The 18,544-nt window shown below is 39.4% G+C and overlaps 2 protein-coding genes across 2 annotated transcripts; one reads left to right on the forward strand and one right to left on the reverse strand.

The window, feature by feature from the left end:
• The first annotated feature begins 122 nt into the window (after positions 1-122).
• Positions 123-8,957, forward strand: hunk (hormonally up-regulated Neu-associated kinase). Its single transcript, XM_046860356.1, has 9 exons — positions 123-699; positions 3,245-3,537; positions 3,846-3,901; positions 4,342-4,477; positions 4,663-4,790; positions 5,480-5,606; positions 5,696-5,864; positions 6,100-6,253; positions 6,472-8,957. The coding sequence occupies exons 1-9, from the start codon at positions 466-468 to the stop codon at positions 7,650-7,652; spliced, it is 2,478 nt and encodes an 825-aa protein (XP_046716312.1). The 5' UTR covers positions 123-465; the 3' UTR covers positions 7,653-8,957.
• A 3,958-nt stretch (positions 8,958-12,915) lies between these two features.
• mis18a (MIS18 kinetochore protein A) lies at positions 12,916-17,167 on the reverse strand. Its single transcript, XM_046861582.1, has 5 exons — positions 16,848-17,167; positions 14,854-14,920; positions 14,569-14,691; positions 14,168-14,270; positions 12,916-13,268 (listed from the first exon to the last, which is right to left on the reverse strand). The coding sequence occupies exons 1-5, from the start codon at positions 17,062-17,064 to the stop codon at positions 13,188-13,190; spliced, it is 591 nt and encodes a 196-aa protein (XP_046717538.1). The 5' UTR covers positions 17,065-17,167; the 3' UTR covers positions 12,916-13,187.
• Between the last annotated feature and the right edge of the window lie 1,377 nt (positions 17,168-18,544).

Genomic DNA, 18,544 nt, shown 5'->3' on the forward strand with positions numbered 1-18,544 from the left:
TGAAGCTGCTTCTGATTGGATAAGATTTCAACCCAGCGACTGAGAACCCCAGTCTATAGCAAATAGGAAACGCCCCCTCCCGTTACCGGGAAACTCACATAAACCAGCGCGTGAGCCATTCACCAGTTCAGTGTGTTGTGGATTGAGTGCTGCACAGAAAGACACAGCTGTAGTTTGTGTTCATCGGGTTTAAACAGGGTAATGGTCACGTGTTTCTGTTATATTGTGTTACTTGGAGCGCAGTCATTAGATCACAAACCTCGGAAGTCGCATCCTGTATCCGGTACCAGTGTGAAATGAGCTCTGGAGTCTCGTTCATTTCCGTTCAGGGTTTAGATTAGATTTCTTTCAGATGTTCCGATTGGAACCGACTCACTTCAAGCGAGAAGCGTTTCTATAAACGTGACAAACTCGACAATATCGATCCGTTATACCAAAAACCGAACTGAAGTCGAAGCTGCCAGGATGCCCGAAGCTGGAACAGACATGAATATGGACCGGCTTTTCGAGGTAAAAAACTCGGCTGCCATAGGCACGGAAAACATCCCACCTCCGTCTTTGTCGAGTGGTCCATCAGGGGACATCCTTCGCAACTTTTATCACACCAAAAGGGTTGGGAATTATCTCATCGGCAGGAAACTGGGAGAGGGCTCTTTTGCCAAAGTGCGTGAGGGACTGCACGCGCTCACCGGAGAGAAGGTGACTCTATTCTTATTGCTGTTCACAGAAACAAACTAATTTGCAGTAAAAAAAAAAAAAAAAAATCAAAATAGTTTGTTATTTGCATGCAACATACAATATTGTGTTTTAAAAAATCTAGTTTATAAGATGCACACTGTTATGAGTTGCTGGTGTGGAACAGCTGTCAGTGTAATGTAGCTGCTTGAATTAGGAAAATAAATATATGAATAAAGATGTGCACACAAGATGACAAGTCATCAGAAACAAGGATTTTTAATATAATAATAATGTTATGAAGTTTAAACACTAACAATTCATAATATTTTAGTAGCAGTGAAGCTTCTCATTCATATCCTGTTATACTAAAACGTTTCCTGTCTGAAAACCACCTGGTGTTGAATGAAGTACAGAGTGGCCTGCAATCTGGATTCATATCCCAAAGAAGAAATAGTGATTTCTTTGGCTGCACTTGAATTATAGTCCAACTTTGGAGTGCACAGGAACCTCCAGTTAAATGCAGGAGCACATTAGGTAATGAAGGCACTCGACTTGGCTTATTGAGATTTAGGTGTTGGAAATAATCTTAGATTAGCCCAGAAAGTCATATTTTGTTGTTTCAGCAAGTTGGTGGTGTTTACATTCAAATTAATAATAATGTGACCTGGACAGTGATAGAAATAAAGGCTATTTAGTGAGTAAACACTATTATTCAGTTAAGCTTTTTGTCTTACAGAGCATAATGTGATAATACAATAGTTTGTATTATCAAAAATATAAATATATATATATATATATATATATATATATATATATATATATATATATATATATATATATATATATAAAATTTTATTTTTTTTTTTTTTGTCCCAAATTTATTTCACACATTATTATTTTATAAATGTCTCTTCATTGTTGTGGCAGTAAAATTTATGTTTATCACCTATTGTCTTCCTTTGTTCTATTCCTTGTTCAGCATTGTGTGTTGATAGATATATTTGAGAAAAAAAAGAGAAAGTGGCCTCAAAATCTCATTCACTGCATTAAGGATTAGTTTATCCCTCCAAAAAGCCACCTTTCACTGTTGCTGTGGGGACAAAAAAAGTCTATCCCATTGATGATGCAAACACCAGAAATCTTAACCAGGAGAGAACGCGCCTTGTTCTGCCTTCTCCTCATTCGCCCTTGCTCGGATTACATCATCGGGGGACTTGGGTGGGGCGATGGGAACACAGCACATGCTTCTCCTGTGTGTTTTGATCATGTGTAACCCATTTTCATCCTTTGTCTGTGCAGAAGATAAACACGTTAGCCTTGAACTCTGGGGTCCCCTCCCCCATTTTTGTACCATCAATCCCCACAACCCTATTTGGAGAGACTGAGCTGATCATTGGCGACCGATCAAGAGAAAGTGTTGTTACATTTGCATTTAGGTGACTGTTTTGGATCTGTCGCAGGGAGGCTTTTAAGGTCTTTCTTTATTTTGCTCTAGCTCTTGTGAGTCTAATTGGTGTAATTATTTGCTCAATTGGTTGTGTATGACCTGTTTGCTTACAAGCTCCTTTATTGGATGATTTGCCATGGCATGGCAGGCCACCTTCTGAAACCTCTTCATTTGCAAATACAAAGATGAGCACTTTGATCAGCAGTGGAACAAATATCAAGGCCAGGCTCTTTTCACTGTTTCGGGGTTTATATCCTCTGTAAAGAATTTAAACCTAACATTAACAATGAATAATATAAGAATCAAAAAGCACATAATGCAATTAAAATAACATAAAAACAACAGATCCAAATTAAAAATTGTTACGTACTGAATTTATATAATTTGTTAAATAATTGCTTAAACATAAAAAAGGTGTACTATATAATGGCATATTAAAATAATCGTGTCTGTCATATGGAGGAATTTGGATGTTCACTAAGAAGCCCCCTCCTCCGAAAAGGGTTTAGCTATTGTTACAAGTGCTTCTATAATGTAAAGCCTAAGCATGTAAATAGTGCAAGACCCCCATACATACATTTAGAAATACATTTGTCACCACTTTACTAGCTTAGGTGTTTATTCAGCATTAGTGGTTTGTGGTGTCTGTTGTGACAAATGGGTGGTATTAACAAGCCATTTGGGGTCCCAGCCTTTGGGTGAATGTGGTCTAAGGGCTCGGGAACTTAGCAGTTATAATAGTCATTTGTCCAGAAGCCTCCCCCGCCACCTCCTTCTTCTCCACAGGCTTCGTTGACCATCAGATTGTGGGTGTCAAGCATAGTTTCTATACAATGAGAACCTGATATCCAGTTATAACCAGAATAATGTAGCCACCTGTTAACTGGGTGGCTAAATTATTCTAAAATCTAAAAAATGTTCGAAGACTAATGTTGTGGTAAACGTGATCTGATGGCAAATGGACATGCAGTGTTTTTTTGGTTAAACACTAGATTTGTTGGAGTCTTGAGTTTAAATGTGTCTGTGGTGGTTTTGTTGTATTTGTCTGGTAATTACCTATTATAAAACACTTATTTAAATATTCAGTTATTCTAATGGTCCTCTCTGTCTGTTTTCTAGGTGGCAGTAAAAGTGATTGACAAAAGAAAGGCTAAGAAGGACTCATATGTTACCAAAAACCTGCGCAGAGAGGGTCAAATCCAGCAAATGATTCGCCACCCCAACATCACCCAACTGTTAGACATCCTGGAGACTGAAAACAGCTACTATCTTGTGATGGAGCTCTGCCCTGGAGGAAACCTTATGAACCACATCTACGAGAAGAAGCGACTCGAAGAGAGGGAGGCGCAGAAATACATCCGCCAGCTAGTCATGGCTGTGGAGCATCTACACCGGGCAGGGGTGGTACACAGGTGAGACATAAATATAGGCACGAATGAAAACCCCAGTTCACTGATATTTCTGTGTGGTATCTTAAAGTAACAAGATGCTAAAAGCAATAAGAATATTGTGTGACTTGTTTTTTTTTTTTTTTTTTGTAGCTGCACATAGTTTATGAGATTAAAAAACATAGAAAAGAACAATGGGATTAAAAACTTTCTGAGAGATAAATGCTCTATATGCTAATTAACATTGTTGTCTTATCTGTAGATTAAGATAGTTACAAGAGCACTCTAAAGCAACTTCACTCACAATCACTGTTTTTTGTTCCTTTCTCTAGAGACCTAAAGATTGAAAATCTTCTGCTAGATGAACAAGACAACATAAAGCTCATAGGTAAGTGAATAAAGAGACTTAAATAAATTGAAAATATTGTTTGCAAAGCTTAATAATGATCTTAATTAATAGCTGTAACAAAACAAAGACAGGAATGTTTTTTTTGGGTTTTTTTTTACAATGCATCATCAACACAGTCCTAATCTAAACTCATAGCACAATTAAATGTCCTCTTTGGCATGTGCTGAAGATTGATGGCACAATCATTATCTCATTAAAACCAAACAACCTCTCACCTCTGTGAAAGTCTGCTTCAGCATACAGAGTTGCTAGTTAACAGCTGAGTCTTAGTGTTAGACAGCTATAAACCCCCCCTCAGCTGTGAGAGAGTTCTTAATGACAGTTTTGATTTTTTGCGCTAACTTAAGCAGCATAGCCTGCAAGCTCAAGCAACATTCAACCTATTGAAATTTATTTCCTTGCCCTTTGTTTCAACCCAGATTTTGGACTTAGCAACTGTGCAGGAATCCTGGGATATTCTGATCCTTTCAGCACACAGTGTGGCAGTCCAGCCTATGCCGCCCCAGAGCTGTTGTCAAGGAATAAGTATGGACCCAAAGTAGATGTATGGTCGATGTGAGTTCACAGAACCTCCACCACATGATTGATTTCAGTATATGTTAAACTGTTACAAGACGTCTCTTTTGATTTCACAGTAGTGCAAATGTATAAAACATTGCAGGTTTTGTAGCATTCAGTAAATATTTTTTCTCAGTTACATAGAGTTTTAACCTGCACATATGTGCTTTGTTCTAATGCAGTGGAGTCAACATGTATGCCATGCTCACTGGCACCCTACCTTTCACGGTGGAGCCTTTCAACCTCAAAGCTTTGCACCAGAGAATGGTGGACAAGGACATGAACCCACTGCCTTCTTCTATCTCCTCAGGTACAAATACATTTGCATTTACCATGTAAGACACACTGAAATCAGCACTTCTTTAGTATATAATTGCCAAGTCCATCAGTTTTTATAATGGACAAACGTCCTTTATCAGCTGTCTAATCAATGTGCTTTTAAGGCTTAAAAGGTAAAACCAGTTTATCATGCAAATAGGAAATGGTGAGGGGAATTCACTCAACCAGAGTGTAAGATGTTCATTAATTTGAAAATGGCACAAATATGGACACAGCCACACATTTTTATCTACAGGGAAATGAAACAATAAAAATAGTCCTGAAATAAGATTATCCTCCTTATGTAACAACAATATTATCATGGACACATATGTGTCTCCTCATCCTCTTATGTAACACACTAGGTGGAAGGTAATGGGTTAATTGGATCTTATCACAGAGAGACAGAGGACAGCACGGTTTATCCTGGTTATGAGAGAGGTATTGTGTTTCAGTAATGCGTTGTCCTGGAAAAGACTTCAACACACTGTTCTCTATCGTACTCTGTAAGTGTCCTCTCTAGAGCTCGGCTGATGGGTTCGTTGAAGGTCAACTATAGATTTGCTGATTTCAGTGTCTGTGGTTTAATGAAGTAGAGAATAAGACAGTCAAGACTATCATTGAACCAAATGAAATTTAATAAACTCAGACAGACAGTTTATTATTTTTTTTTGCCTACAGCTGCAGTTAGTTTACTGAAGAGCCTTTTGGAACCAGACCCTTCCAAAAGACCTAACATCCACCAAGTTATGGGTGATTCATGGTTACAGCTGGGCAACCCACACACTGGAATTCCTTATTTGAACAGGTAAAAGAAACAAAAATACCTTTTTTATGATTTATACCAAACACTACCTCTAAAAGCAATCAATGTTTTAATGTTGCTGGCCTGCATAGGATTCATATTGAGGAGATCAACCACACAGTTCTTCTGCATATGACTGAACGAATGGGCTACAAGCACAGTGAAGTCCTTAGTGCTGTGCTCACTAACCGAGCATGCCACACTCTTGCTGTCTACTTCCTCCTTAACAAGAAAATGAAAAGACTCTCCAAAGAGTATCGGGTGAGTGTGACGCTTATTGGCACAAGGATCTGCTGTTTAAAGCTTTTTCTCATTAATTGCTCATTTTGATGAGCATATAAGAATATTATTTACAACTTTCTGTTCGTTCTCAGATACAAAGTGGCATCATGTTTAAATGAAGGGGTTAACCTAAATCACTCAATACCCTTCATGCAAACATACAATTTAAATGGGCGATGGAATGTTATGTAACCCATATTTATTTTTTTCACAGGAAAAGCAGTACAGTATAGAAAAGGAGAAAAAGAGTGAGTTATTCCAGACACAGTGGAGGAAACACATTGAGAAGATTACCATTCCCCCTAAGCAGACACCAGTCTATTTAGCTGTGAGCAAAGGCCCCACCAAAGAAAAGAAACAGAAAACAGGTAAGCACCTGAAAATATCAAAACATACTAAACAATGCCAAAAAAAAAAAGATTTCTTTCAGTGAAATATTTTTGGGATGAAATAAAATAAAATTTTAGGATATACACTGTTCAAATGATTCCAGCTGTTGCTTTATTTTATACAAGTCTCTGTCATGGGAAAAAAAAATTACACCGATATTTAGCCATTTTTAAGACTCTCTCTCTCTTTTTCTCAGGGCTTCTTAAAGCAATGACTGGCCTGAAGGATGCTTACTCACGACAGGGTGGCTGCATTGCTTCCTCATCTTTAGAATACCTAGAAATCCACCCGCTGTTCCCACAAACATCTCAAGGAGGGCGGCACATCGAGGCCCAGCCACCCAAAAAAGATGGCCCGAGGGCTGTAGATGTCCCTGCACGGCCTCCCTCATCTCTGGGGGCACATTCCTGGGCATCAGCAAGCAAAGAACCGAGCAAAGATGATCCACCATCTCCCTGGTACAAGCTCACCAATGGAGCTCTCTCGCCCCCGAGACATGTTTCTGCTTTTCACCAGCCAGACAGTTCCTACCTTAAAAAAGCAACCATTCCTAATGTCCCAGTGGTCGTTGTAAAACCCCAACCCAAAAATAGTCTACCCACCACAGAGTGTCACAGCAAACCTGAGTCAGGCAGCAATAGGGGCAGCGGCGGGCGCAGCGGTGGGCGCAGCAATGGAGGCAGCGGTGGGCGCAGCAATGGAGGCAGCGGTGGGCGCAGCAATGAAGGCAGCGGTGGGCGCAGCAATGGAGGCAGCGGTGGGCGCAGCAATGGAGGCAGCGGTGGGCGCAGCAATGGCGGTAGCGGTGGGCACAGCAATGGGGGCGGTGATGGTCACAGCAATGGGGGCAGTGATGGGTGCAGCGATGGAGGCAGCAGTGGGCGAAGCAATGGAAGCAGCAGCGGACGAAGCAATGGAAGCAGCGGCGGGCGCAGCAATGTAGGCAGCGGTGGGCACAGCGATGGGTGCAGCAATGGAGGCAGCAGTGGGAGAAGCAATGGAGGCGGCGGTGGACACAGCAATGGGGTCAACGATGGGTGTGGCAATGGAGGCAACACTGGTGTAAAAAATGGGGGCAGCAATGAAGGCAACAGTGGGGGTAGCAACGGAGGCAGCAATAGAGGCAACAGTGGGCACAGAAATGGGGGCAGTATTGGGTGCAGCAGTGGCAGCAGCAATGAAGAGCCCAGCAGTCCACAGCACCGTGCAAAGTTCCCTTCTATGGGTATTGGACAGATCTTGAAGAAGAAAGTTCAACCCTTTGCCTTTCCAGCACCTCTGTTTAGGCCTGAGCCGGCCGTGGAGGTGGAGTCACCAACGCCATACCACATGCAGACTCTACTGTGTGCCTCTGGGGCACTCAAAACTCTGTGCTGATGACAAAGGCACATTTGAACTTGTGAAGTTTAAAAAAGAGATTAAATGCAGTGTTTGCTGTTTTACAACTAGATCTTAAGAACTTTCACATTCTCAAGTAAACACACTTTTAAAACAGAAACTGTATGCAGTATACTCATTAACTACCACTGATTTTTATTCCGTTCGAAGCATCAGGGCTTCCTAAGAGGCGGAATAAAAACTTTAATCCTCTGGGGAGCGAGCTGTCTTTGATATGCACAGATAGATGCCTGTAGATGCCTGGGCACACCCCAAATCTGAGCACTGTGTTATTAATTACCTCTAATGTGGCATATAAGTCACAAACTAGAATGCTAATTGTAATATTTTCGCTTTACTGCAAGCACCATTTAAGGATCATAGAATGACTTTTACTAAACCACATATTTTTGTCAATAGAAGATGCTGCATCACTGCCAGTTCACTATGTACCTCAGAGCACCTGTGAAGTTTGTATTACTTAGCGGCATGAGTGAAGCTGTTGCTGCATTTCCACCTCGCAAGTTACAGACACTCAGGTCTACTTCACAGAAAGAAAATCTCCCATTAATATTGCTGTGAAATACTTTCACCACTAGCTTTTTGCTTAACTTGAAAGAGATTGCTGAACTTTGTATAGCCTTAAATATCATGTGTTTCAAGCCCTTTGGTCAAAATAGGGCTAATTGGTAACGTTGTTACATTGTGTATCCTGTGTCTTATCACTCTAATACATGCATCATTTTGGGGGAGGGAACAGGGGTTCGTCATGTTGTAACTCATCATGTTGAGTAATGTAGTAGACTGTGCAATAGTGCAACTATTTGGTACCCAGTGTTAATCACCTACATGATTTACTTCTGTGATGTGAGAACCACTTGTAAATATGAGCCCAATGTGTTTTTCCATGTTGTGAGTACACTGATACCTTCACTCATTGCACATTACTGTAGTTGGGGTGAAAAAGCTTTCAAAGTGTTTACTTGAACAGAAGGCTATGAACTGTTTTTTTTAACTAACTTGAAATTTGCATGTGAAAAGACATGTACCAATGATTTGTAGGTTGTTGGACGTGGTTTTGTTACAGTGAGCAATGAACCCGAGGTCTAAAGTCTTTTGAATTCTGAGGACACTTTTGTAAACTTTATAACATGTGCTTAAGTGAAAAGAGATTTTTATGCTGTAAAAAAAGATTTTTAATATTTATATTTTAAAAATGAGTATTTGTGCTCTGTTTTCCTTTTGCACTAAACACAAACCGCTTTTATGACACATCTTACACAATAAAACTGATTTGACTGAGAATGTTTCTTTATTATAGCATTTCCTACTACCTCGCATACAAAGAAAATGCTTTTTTCATATGCCTGTAACATGAAGCGGGGCAATTTGTGCTGTCCACTTTTCTCATGGGACACCTGTGAAGTAAGTGACAGCTGAACAACCTCACAGGCCTCATTTAATCCAGTCAGCTGTGCAACAGCCCCACATATACCCAACATATGCAGACAGTAATTGTACATATTTTCTACACCCATGATAAATGATATGGGTGTTCCCACACTCAGTCCTGGATGAATCAGGGTGGATAAGATATGGGTAGGTGGACAAAAACCCCAGAAGCTTATAGGTGGTTCCACAATTACAATTAGGATTAAAATTTTTACTTATATAACCAAAAATTAAGATTCATTTTTCTTGATATTTTTTCAATGTTAAAGAAAACAGACATTTAATTATTAAAAACTGTAACTTTTTATTTTCTTTGTGGGACTCAGTTCAGTTTCTAAAGCTTAAAGTAATGACATTCTAATGAATAGTTCATATTTAAGCTTAATAAATTACGTTTAATATATAATTTGGCTTACATTGACCTGAGAATAATGAGAACTTGCTTCTTCCCATGATCTTCAGGAAATGTGGATGATGCAATTTCCTGCTGAACATGTGACTTATGGACGATTCCATATATTTCATAGAGGTGAACGTATCTGGGTGAATGTTGTGGAGATAAACAGCTACTGCATAATGGGTGACTTACAGAAAAGTAAGTTCTAGGCATGAGATGCTGAAACAAATATTGTTTCCTAAGTGGTTTGAATAGCCACGTATTATGGTTATTTAAACATTATTTATATGGAACATGCACATTGGTTGTTGTTTCATCCACATTTAAATAGCCTTTTACATTTTACATATTTGGTATATTAACGTCAGTGGGACACAAATGGCAATACAATTGTGGAATCATTACTACACAACATGGGTCAGAGGGCAAAATACTTCATTAAAAATCATTCATTGCTCCTAATTTAAAGGTTTTTCATTATTGCTCTAGACAAAACTCACTGAATTTGAGTGATCTATTCACTCTGCTTTGATTAAAATATGCCATCTCTCTTTTATTGTTTCGGACAAGCTTTTATAAAATACATTTATATTAAAAGGTACCTACAGATGAGCTCAAGGCACAGTTATTAAATGATCCCACTTGTGATCATGTGCTCATCTGCAAATCTGATTCGTGTTGGCTGCTCTTGATTTGATATAGTCATCTATTAGAATAAATGTTACAAATGAAATGAGTCAGTCTGTTATTTAATTGATTCACTAATTGAAATTTTAAAGTAAAGGAAACAGTAATAATAGAAATAATAGAGTATGTGGGAACAATACTGAGAAAGAGGAAGAAAGAAAGCTTTAATTAATATTCCACAAGCTAATCTGGTGATAACAGTTAATCTGAATTCTAAAGCTAATCTAAAAATCTTACCACTTCAAAACTGGATGCCTACACAAACACAAATCATAATAATTGAATTAAGAGTAAACAATACCAAGTACAGGCAAGATGATGGTTTTGTGACTTGGCTTAAATCCAGCCTGTGTGTTAAAACAGTTGTAAGCTTTTCCTGGCTGTCGGCATGGCTATGGTCTTCATTAGTCAACATCAGACCATTGGCCTCTTACTGTGTAATGGACACTCTGCCTACTCAATCTGTTCCGGCTTAGAAACTGACTGCCACTAATCTTGTTTATGAAGGGTTTTCCAGTTGAGGTAAGTTTTTTGTCTAAAAAAGATTCTGGCTGTGAAATGAGCTACAGTAGATGACATGCAATATTTTGAGACACTTAAAATGGATGAGAATTTATGCACAACCCGTGTGTGGGTCTTCAACATACAACATACAGGAGAAAATCATCCACAATGTCTTTGGATGCTGTAACATACACAAACACTGTCACTTCATTGGAACTAAGGAATCCAAACATTTTCCAACATGATAGTGCCTTTGTGCACAAAGCACAAAAACAAGCTTTATGAAGACAAGGTTTGCAAAACATTTGGGATGAACTGGAACACTGACTACACCCCAGGCCATAAAATCAGCACCAGTTTGTGGGTGAATGGACAAAATCCTACAGCCACTAATCTAGTGGAGAACATCTAGGTAAAATTGAGGTTACTATAAAAGCAAAGTAATCTTAAATTTGGAATGGCTGAGAAGTCTAAGAATCCCTAGACACTAATCTGTATATCAGTATCTCAACTGAAAGGCTCGATTGGTATTAGACTGAATATGAGCTTCAATTGTTATCCACTACTATTACTATTAAGCATGTTCAGGTCAGATATAATATAAATGTGAAAATACTGCCACCTATACTGATATGTCCCTCGGGCACAGAGATTACTTTAGATTATCCGAATCATTTTATGGTATGATGTACTGTAGATGAAAACATATTCAAAGTCTTCAAATTCAGATGTTGGAGAATTTTATTCTAAAATGTGTAGACATGTTTTTTGGCAGATGGGTGAACCTCTGAACATCTTTACTTCTGAAAGACTCTAAGATTATCTCCCAATTATTTTACTGACCTATTGTCAGTTAACTCAATTAGTAGCAAAACGTTCCTCCAGCTGTTTAGTCACATTTACTTGTCTAGCGTTTTTATCTCTTTTGAGGATGACATTTTGAAATGACATTATTTCTTCTGAGATTTTCTCAGTTTAACCATTTGATATGTTTTCTATGTTTTACTGTGTATAAAGTATGGGCTTATGCAAATCAATGCGTTCTGTTTATTTAAATAGAACGCATTAAATTTTTTTGCTTCAAGCTTGCCATTCATAATTTTCTTAATTTGAGGAACGCAAATATCAATGGCGGTGAAATAAAAATCAGGAGCAAAACATAAAACACAACACAAAGGATTGGACAGCTAATTTCAGTTACAGGTCCTATTCCTACGTTCAACTCCTACATTGCTCTCTGATTGCTTGAGAAGATAGGTTACCTTCCTCCAACATCCTGTCTACATTATTTATCGCCATGCAACATGTCCGTGCCTGAGTGCATTTGGTTCTTGGGGTGAAGGAGTGAGAGGACGTATGTGAGCGGGGAGGTGATCAGTCTGCATCGATCGCTCTAAAAAGCACCAAGCATCAGCAGTTCACCTTCAGCAGGACGCAGTGCCCAGACAGAGGGCCAAGCACATTAATCAAAATGACTGTGTGGCGTGCTGGGCAGAATAATGAGACTGGAAGAAAAATCCCAGAACAAAAGGCTGCACCCCAACATCTGGGCAGCGGTTTAAAAAATTCTGTAGCTGCTGTATGAACAATGTCTGATGTGCAGTAGGGAACATAAAGCATAATTCCATCAAATGCATCCTGCCTAATTATTTTTGCATCTTTTACCTTTCCTAAACTGGCAGGTCTTTTTTTCCTATTTTGGGAAAGGAAAAAGAGACTGAAGAAGGGAGGGGGAGAGAGAGAGAGAAGCGGGAACCGTGAAGAGGAGAAAGAAAAACACCCTTGGGGATTAGAGAAGCAGTGACTCCACCCCTCTGGATGACGGACAGACGAGCGAGCAAGCTGGCTGGCTGGCTCTGAATCCAGGAAACGGTCAGTGCCGTGGTAACAGGCATGCATCGTAGCAGCCTGTTTCCATGGCAGCCAGACCTTGGATACAGGCCACTGGTTGGTCTGCGCAGATTGATTTCAACATCCGTGCTGCTGTTGTTATGCTGCACCAGCTCTCAAGATTGGGAGGGTTTCGAGAGGATCTCTCTGCCTTTCTGGCATAAAGTGTTGCTAGGCACATTAGACAGGAACTGTAAATAAAAGACTTTGCCACACCTTTGATTAAAGATTAGTGAAAATATGAAAACTAGACAGTGGAGGGGACGGGATGAGGGGGATCTGTTTTTAATCCAGAAAACCAGGCATACAGGAGGAAGTGAATAAACGAAAACAATCAGGGAACAATCTTTATTTACCTAATACACAGGATTATTGAACATGAGTTTATCCTCACGTGAACAATAGAAAACAGAACCAATAGATAGTGATAAACAACAGCAAACAACATTAATAACAATCTGGTTTGTGTTATGGGTTTGACATGGATATCATTTCCAGATTTTCACATTTGTGCAAACAAATATCGTATATTGTAGCAAAGCCTTGGGGCAGGAATAGCAGAGAAACACCTGAAGAACGAATCTAGGCTTGTGTGGAGCTCACTTTTAAGTCGTCCTCAACTTGCCCTGCAGGTCAACTTCGATCTCCAACAACCGCTGTCCTATTGTCACTGCTAGAGATTTTATCTGCAATTCAAAATAAATAAAACAGAATAATGGGAAATGATTCACTGTTCCACATGCTAATAAGCATAAAATGGATGCTGGTACTATTAATAAAGCATTTACTAAGCCCCATTAAACACACAAAGCAGCATGTTTGCTTTCATTGTTCCTGAAAGTAATTTCACAATTAGTCTTAAAGTGACGTGCTTTATCGCACCTACTAAAGAGGAAGGTTTTTTGACAGAGACACTTGTTTGGCAATGGCTATTAATACAAATCGATGTGGTAGGAGTGATCAAGTGATATCATTGTGCCTGCTTCCTTAAGGATGAAATTCCTTAACAGGTCCAAACAGCTCTTTGTTTAGCCTCTAACAAAGAACTTTTCTTAGGTCAGAAAGAGCGCCATCTACTGACAGAGCCTTAAAAAAAGGTATTTGTTCAGATATTTACACTGAGTGCTGTAAAAAGTAGAATTATTTTGTGGATCATAAATATAAGTAAATGTGTTATTTTAGAATAAAATAAAATGACTTATGCTTTCTTCTCTCTCGCTCTTGAATAATGTTAATATTTACATCTACAACAAAAACCTCATTAAGCATCTTTGTTTTTAAAAAAGGCCTAAACCTTTTTACACAATCATTTTGATGAAATGAGATGATTCTCTGTTGACAAGAACAAAACAATGAAGCACTTCATTTTGTAAAAAGTTTTCTTTTCAGAGCCAGCACTTGTGTGAAGTGAAACAGAGCCATGATACCTGAGCGCATAGATTCTATAGTTGCTGTTTACATCTGTAGAATTGAATTCTTTATTGATTATATATATATATATATATATATATATATATATATATATATATATATATATATATATATATATATATATACATATATAAAGATGATTTAATAGCTTCACCTTTGTCATCTGTCGCTCAACATTATCCATGTACTCTAGTGTAACGGGCCTTTCTTCACTGTCCACTGCTGCCACCTGCTGGTCAGAAGAGCCTAAAACATAGCTACAAAAAAAAAAAAAAAAACAAGAAAAAAATCGTAGCTTAGACTAGATTAAGAGGTATATAGTTTTTCGAAATGTCATGTGATATTTGAGACCTTTATCTTTAAAAATAAGACAAGCTGCAACACTGCAAAATTTGAAAAGTGTTCTGTTTTCACTGCTTTAACTACCTGAACAACATAATCAGAAATGTATGAATTCAAAATTATTTCTGAGTTGGAGTGTGCATGTTAAAAAAAGAAAAACTGTTAAACAATTGAAAGTATATTGAAAAACTGTATCAAAATGTTTTCATTTACCTCTCAATATTTTCAACCATCAGACAGAAAATGGACCTTTTGTAGTCCAGTGATTTTGGAGTGGACATGTACATATGTCCAAGCTTGACGCTGCACCCCCGACAGGTGAGATTCACAGCGAGGCTAAAAGAAAGAAAATGACAGAGGAAATTAGAAATACCGGGTTAAATTGTTGGGCTATATAACTTAAATGTCACAGGTTGTGACACTGCATTGTTGCCTCGATTTATTATCCACCAGGCAGTTCAATAAGTGGAGGATTGAAAACATGATCAGACCCCTTACCATCTTTGTTCTTCATTTGTGCCATAGACAAAAGGTTCCTTGCCAACCACAATGTTCTCATTAACACCTAAAAATAGAAAATAAGAATCAGGGAAAGACAAACTTCAAATTCAGGATTTTGAGCTGCAGTCAATAAGCTCCACTGTTTTGAATGTCCAGGTGAATTTACACTCATTTCAGACTTAAAAGGTTATTTCCATTGATTCCAATACATGTTCAATAAGGTTAAATAAACTGAACCCTCAGATGGCAACTACTGCAGAAGTGATAAGGTCGACAACTAGAAAGGTACTCGGTGTGACACCTGGAAATAGAAAGGAAGACAAAGAGACGTGGTGGTGGAATGAGGAGGTGCAGGAAAGCATAAAGAGAATGAGGTTGGCAAAACAGAAGTGGGATAGACAGAGGGATGAGAAAAGTAGGCAGGAGTACAAGGAGATGCGGCAGCAGGTAAAGAGGGATGTGGCGAAAGCGAAGGAAAAGGCATACGAGGAGCTGTATGAGAAGTTGGACACTAAGGAGGGAGAAAAGGATTTATACCGATTGGCCAGGCAGAGGGACCGAGCTGGGAAGGATGTGCTGCAAGTTAGAGCAATAAAGGATGGAGAGGGAAATGTGCTGACTAGTGAGGAGAGTGTGTTGAGAAGATGGAGGGAGTATTTTGAGCAGCTGATGAATGAGGAAAATCTGAGAGAGAGAGAGAGAGAGAGAGAGAGAGAGAGAGAGAGAGAGAAAGAGAGAGAAGGGTGGATGATGTGGAGATGGTGAAGCTGGAAGTGGATAGGATTAGTATCCACATTAGCAAGTGAGATCAGTGATTAAGAGGATGAAGAGTGGAAAGTCGGTTGGACCAGATGAAATACCGGTAGAAGCGTGGAGATGTTTAGGAGAGATGGCAGTGGAGTTTTTATCCAGGTTCTTTAACAGGATTCTGGAAGGTGGGAGGATGCCTGAGGAATGGAGGAGTGTGCTGGTACCGATCTTTAAGAAGAAGGGAGATGTGCAGACCTGCAGTAACTACAGTGGAATTAAGTTGATCAGTCACACTATGAAGTTATGAGAAAGAGTACTGGAATCCAGGCTGAGAGAAGAGGACACATTATTTGCTTTGAGAATGTTGATGGAAAACAATAGAGAAGGTCAGAAGGAGTTGCATTGTGTTTTTGTGGACTAAGAGAAAGCGTACGACAGGGTGCAGAGAGAGGAGTATTGTATGAGAAAGTCAGGTGTGTCAGAGAAGTATGTGAGGGTGGTGCAGGACATGTATGAGGACAGTGTGACAGCAGTGAAGTGTGCAGTAGGAATGACAGACTGGTTCAAGGTGGAGGTTGTACTGGATGGGTGGAGAAGAGTGGCAGGAGTGATTTGTGATAGTAGGGTATCTGCAAGAGTGAAAGTGAAGGTTTATGGGACTGTGGTGAGACCTGCGATGTTGTATGGTTTGGAGGGACGAGGATGGACAGGATTAGAAATGAGTTTATTAGAGGGACAGCACATGTAGAACGTTTTGGAGACAAGGTGAGGGAGGCGAGATTGAGATGGTTTGGACATGTGCAGAGAAGGGACATGGGGTATATCAGTAGGAGAACGCTGGAGCCACCAGGAAGAAGGAAAAGAGGAAGCCCAAGGAGGAGGTTTATAGATGTGGTGAGGGAAGACATGCAGGTAATTGGTTTGAAAGAGGCAGATGTAGAGGACAGGAGGGTATTTAGAAGGATGATCCACTGTGGCGACCCCTGATGGGAGCAGCCGAAAGAAGAAGTTGGTGCTTCTATTGAACTTTATTTCTGCTGAATTAAGTCCTTGTTCTTTGACACCACATGGCCGATTTTAGTTTGTTTTGTTTGCTTTTGGTTACATTTGCTTTTATTTGGCCACGACACCTGAAAGCAAACATGATCTAATAATAACGATGCAGACTGTAAAACATATTCAGACAAAAGGAGTTATTTAAACAACTTTTAAACAGTCAGACTCGACACGTTCGTACGTACGCTTTAGCAGGATCTGGTTCTGCTCGTCGTCGCTCCCGGCCCATGACAGCGAGTCTCCGAAAGGCAGTCTGCATTTTCCGCACAAAAAAATGGCAGGCGCGTCGATCTCCCCGTCGCCATAATCTTCCTTTTTACTGTCGATGTCAAGCGCAGACGAATCCTCCGAAACCAAGTACGTGTCATCGCTACGGCTGAGGTGATCGATCTGCCGCGCCATAAGTGCAAATGTGGTTTATTTACAAAACCGATCAGAAACAGATTCAATCGGCGCGCGCGGATTTTTATTTTTCTTCTTTTTTTTATCTTAGCGATCAGCACTGAACCGCTCAGCGCCACCTACTGCCCTGGAAGGCTGAAAGACTCGTTAAGGCACCACAGCATTGAAACTTGTAACAGAAGATTAAAATAAAATGCCAGAAAGCGTTAAAACAATTGAAACTTTTAAAAAATCTTATTTCAATATATTATTAATATATTTTTATATATTGATTCTAATAATAGCTTGTGTTTTAGTACTTCAATTCAATTCAATTCGTCAGGTTTTTTTTTGTAAAGCGCCTTTAAATTGTTCCAAAGCAGCTTTACAGAGATATATATTTAGATTGATTTTATAACTTATTTATGTTAGTGCCTATAATTTTGTCGCTTATAAGTTTATTCCTAAACAAGCAAGCAAGCAGTAGCGACTATGGCAAGGAACAAACCCTTGAAGAAACCTTGAGAGGAACCAGACTAAAAGCATAACCCATCCGCATCCTAGTGGCACCTAATGTCCATTTATTATAGTTTTAACATTGTTGAGGTGTACTTTTTAGTGATAGATGCCTTAATGCAGAATTGTCCATGCTGTTAATTACAGTTCAAATCCATCCTCATAGTTTTTTTTTTTTTACAGTTTCACGCTACAGAACATACACTATGGCAAGACTGAGCAAAGCAACAAGACACAAAACACAAGACACCAGATACTGCATCAGGAAGGTCTCTTCCAGGCAAAGATTTCCAAGCAGACTGGGGTTTCAAGATGAGCTATTTTGCAAAAGCAAGACTATGGGCAATGTTGATGACAGTAGACACTGTGGTCAGCCATGGAAACGTTATGCTTACTTACCTTTGACATTAGAAGATATCCAGCACTGCCATCAGCGAAGAACTGGCAGAAACCAGTGGGGTCCAAGTACACCTATCTATTGTCAGGAGATGTATGGCCAGAAGTGGTCTTCAAGAACATAAGAAATGGGGACCAGAGAAATGGCAGCAGGTTCTCTGGACTTTTGAATGAAAAGTAGCAGGAAACAGTTGGCTCTCAGAAGGGCTGGAGAGCGGTACAGTATTGAATATCTACAGTACCGTCAGGGAGACATCTGATTGGCTCTTAATTTGTTTCTGCAGCTGGACAATGACCCCAAGCATACAGCCAACTAATTTCTACTCATGTCAAATTATTAAGCACTATTTTCAGTGTAAAGAAGAAAAATGAATACTAGAAATAATGGTTTTGCCCCATTAGAGCCCTGATCTCAACATTATAGATTATGTATGGAATTTCATGAGGAGACAGAAGGATTTATAGCAGCCTACATCCACAGAAGATCTGTGGTTAGTTCTATAAGATGTTTGGAACAACCTATTGCAGAGTTCCTTCAAAAACTGTGTGCAAGTGGTAGTTGATGCTGTCTTACAGGCATAGGATGGTC

Source organism: Silurus meridionalis, chromosome 11 (genome assembly GCF_014805685.1).
Source record: "Silurus meridionalis isolate SWU-2019-XX chromosome 11, ASM1480568v1, whole genome shotgun sequence".
Lineage (NCBI taxonomy): Eukaryota > Metazoa > Chordata > Actinopteri > Siluriformes > Siluridae > Silurus > Silurus meridionalis.

Excerpts from the sequence above, each read along its gene's own strand:
- hunk (XM_046860356.1), top strand. The coding sequence starts at position 466 with ATGCCCGAAGCTGGAACAGACATGAATATGGACCGGCTTTTCGAGGTA. Across the intron at positions 4,791-5,479 it reads GCCTTCTTCTATCTCCTCAG|CTGCAGTTAGTTTACTGAAG; the intron begins GTACAAATACAT and ends TTTTGCCTACAG. Across the intron at positions 5,607-5,695 it reads GGAATTCCTTATTTGAACAG|GATTCATATTGAGGAGATCA; the intron begins GTAAAAGAAACA and ends TGGCCTGCATAG.
- mis18a (XM_046861582.1), bottom strand. The coding sequence starts at position 17,064 with ATGGCGCGGCAGATCGATCACCTCAGCCGTAGCGATGACACGTACTTG. Across the intron at positions 14,271-14,568 it reads ATGGTTGAAAATATTGAGAG|CTATGTTTTAGGCTCTTCTG; the intron begins GTAAATGAAAAC and ends TTTTTTTTGTAG. Across the intron at positions 13,269-14,167 it reads TTGAGCGACAGATGACAAAG|ATAAAATCTCTAGCAGTGAC; the intron begins GTGAAGCTATTA and ends TTTGAATTGCAG.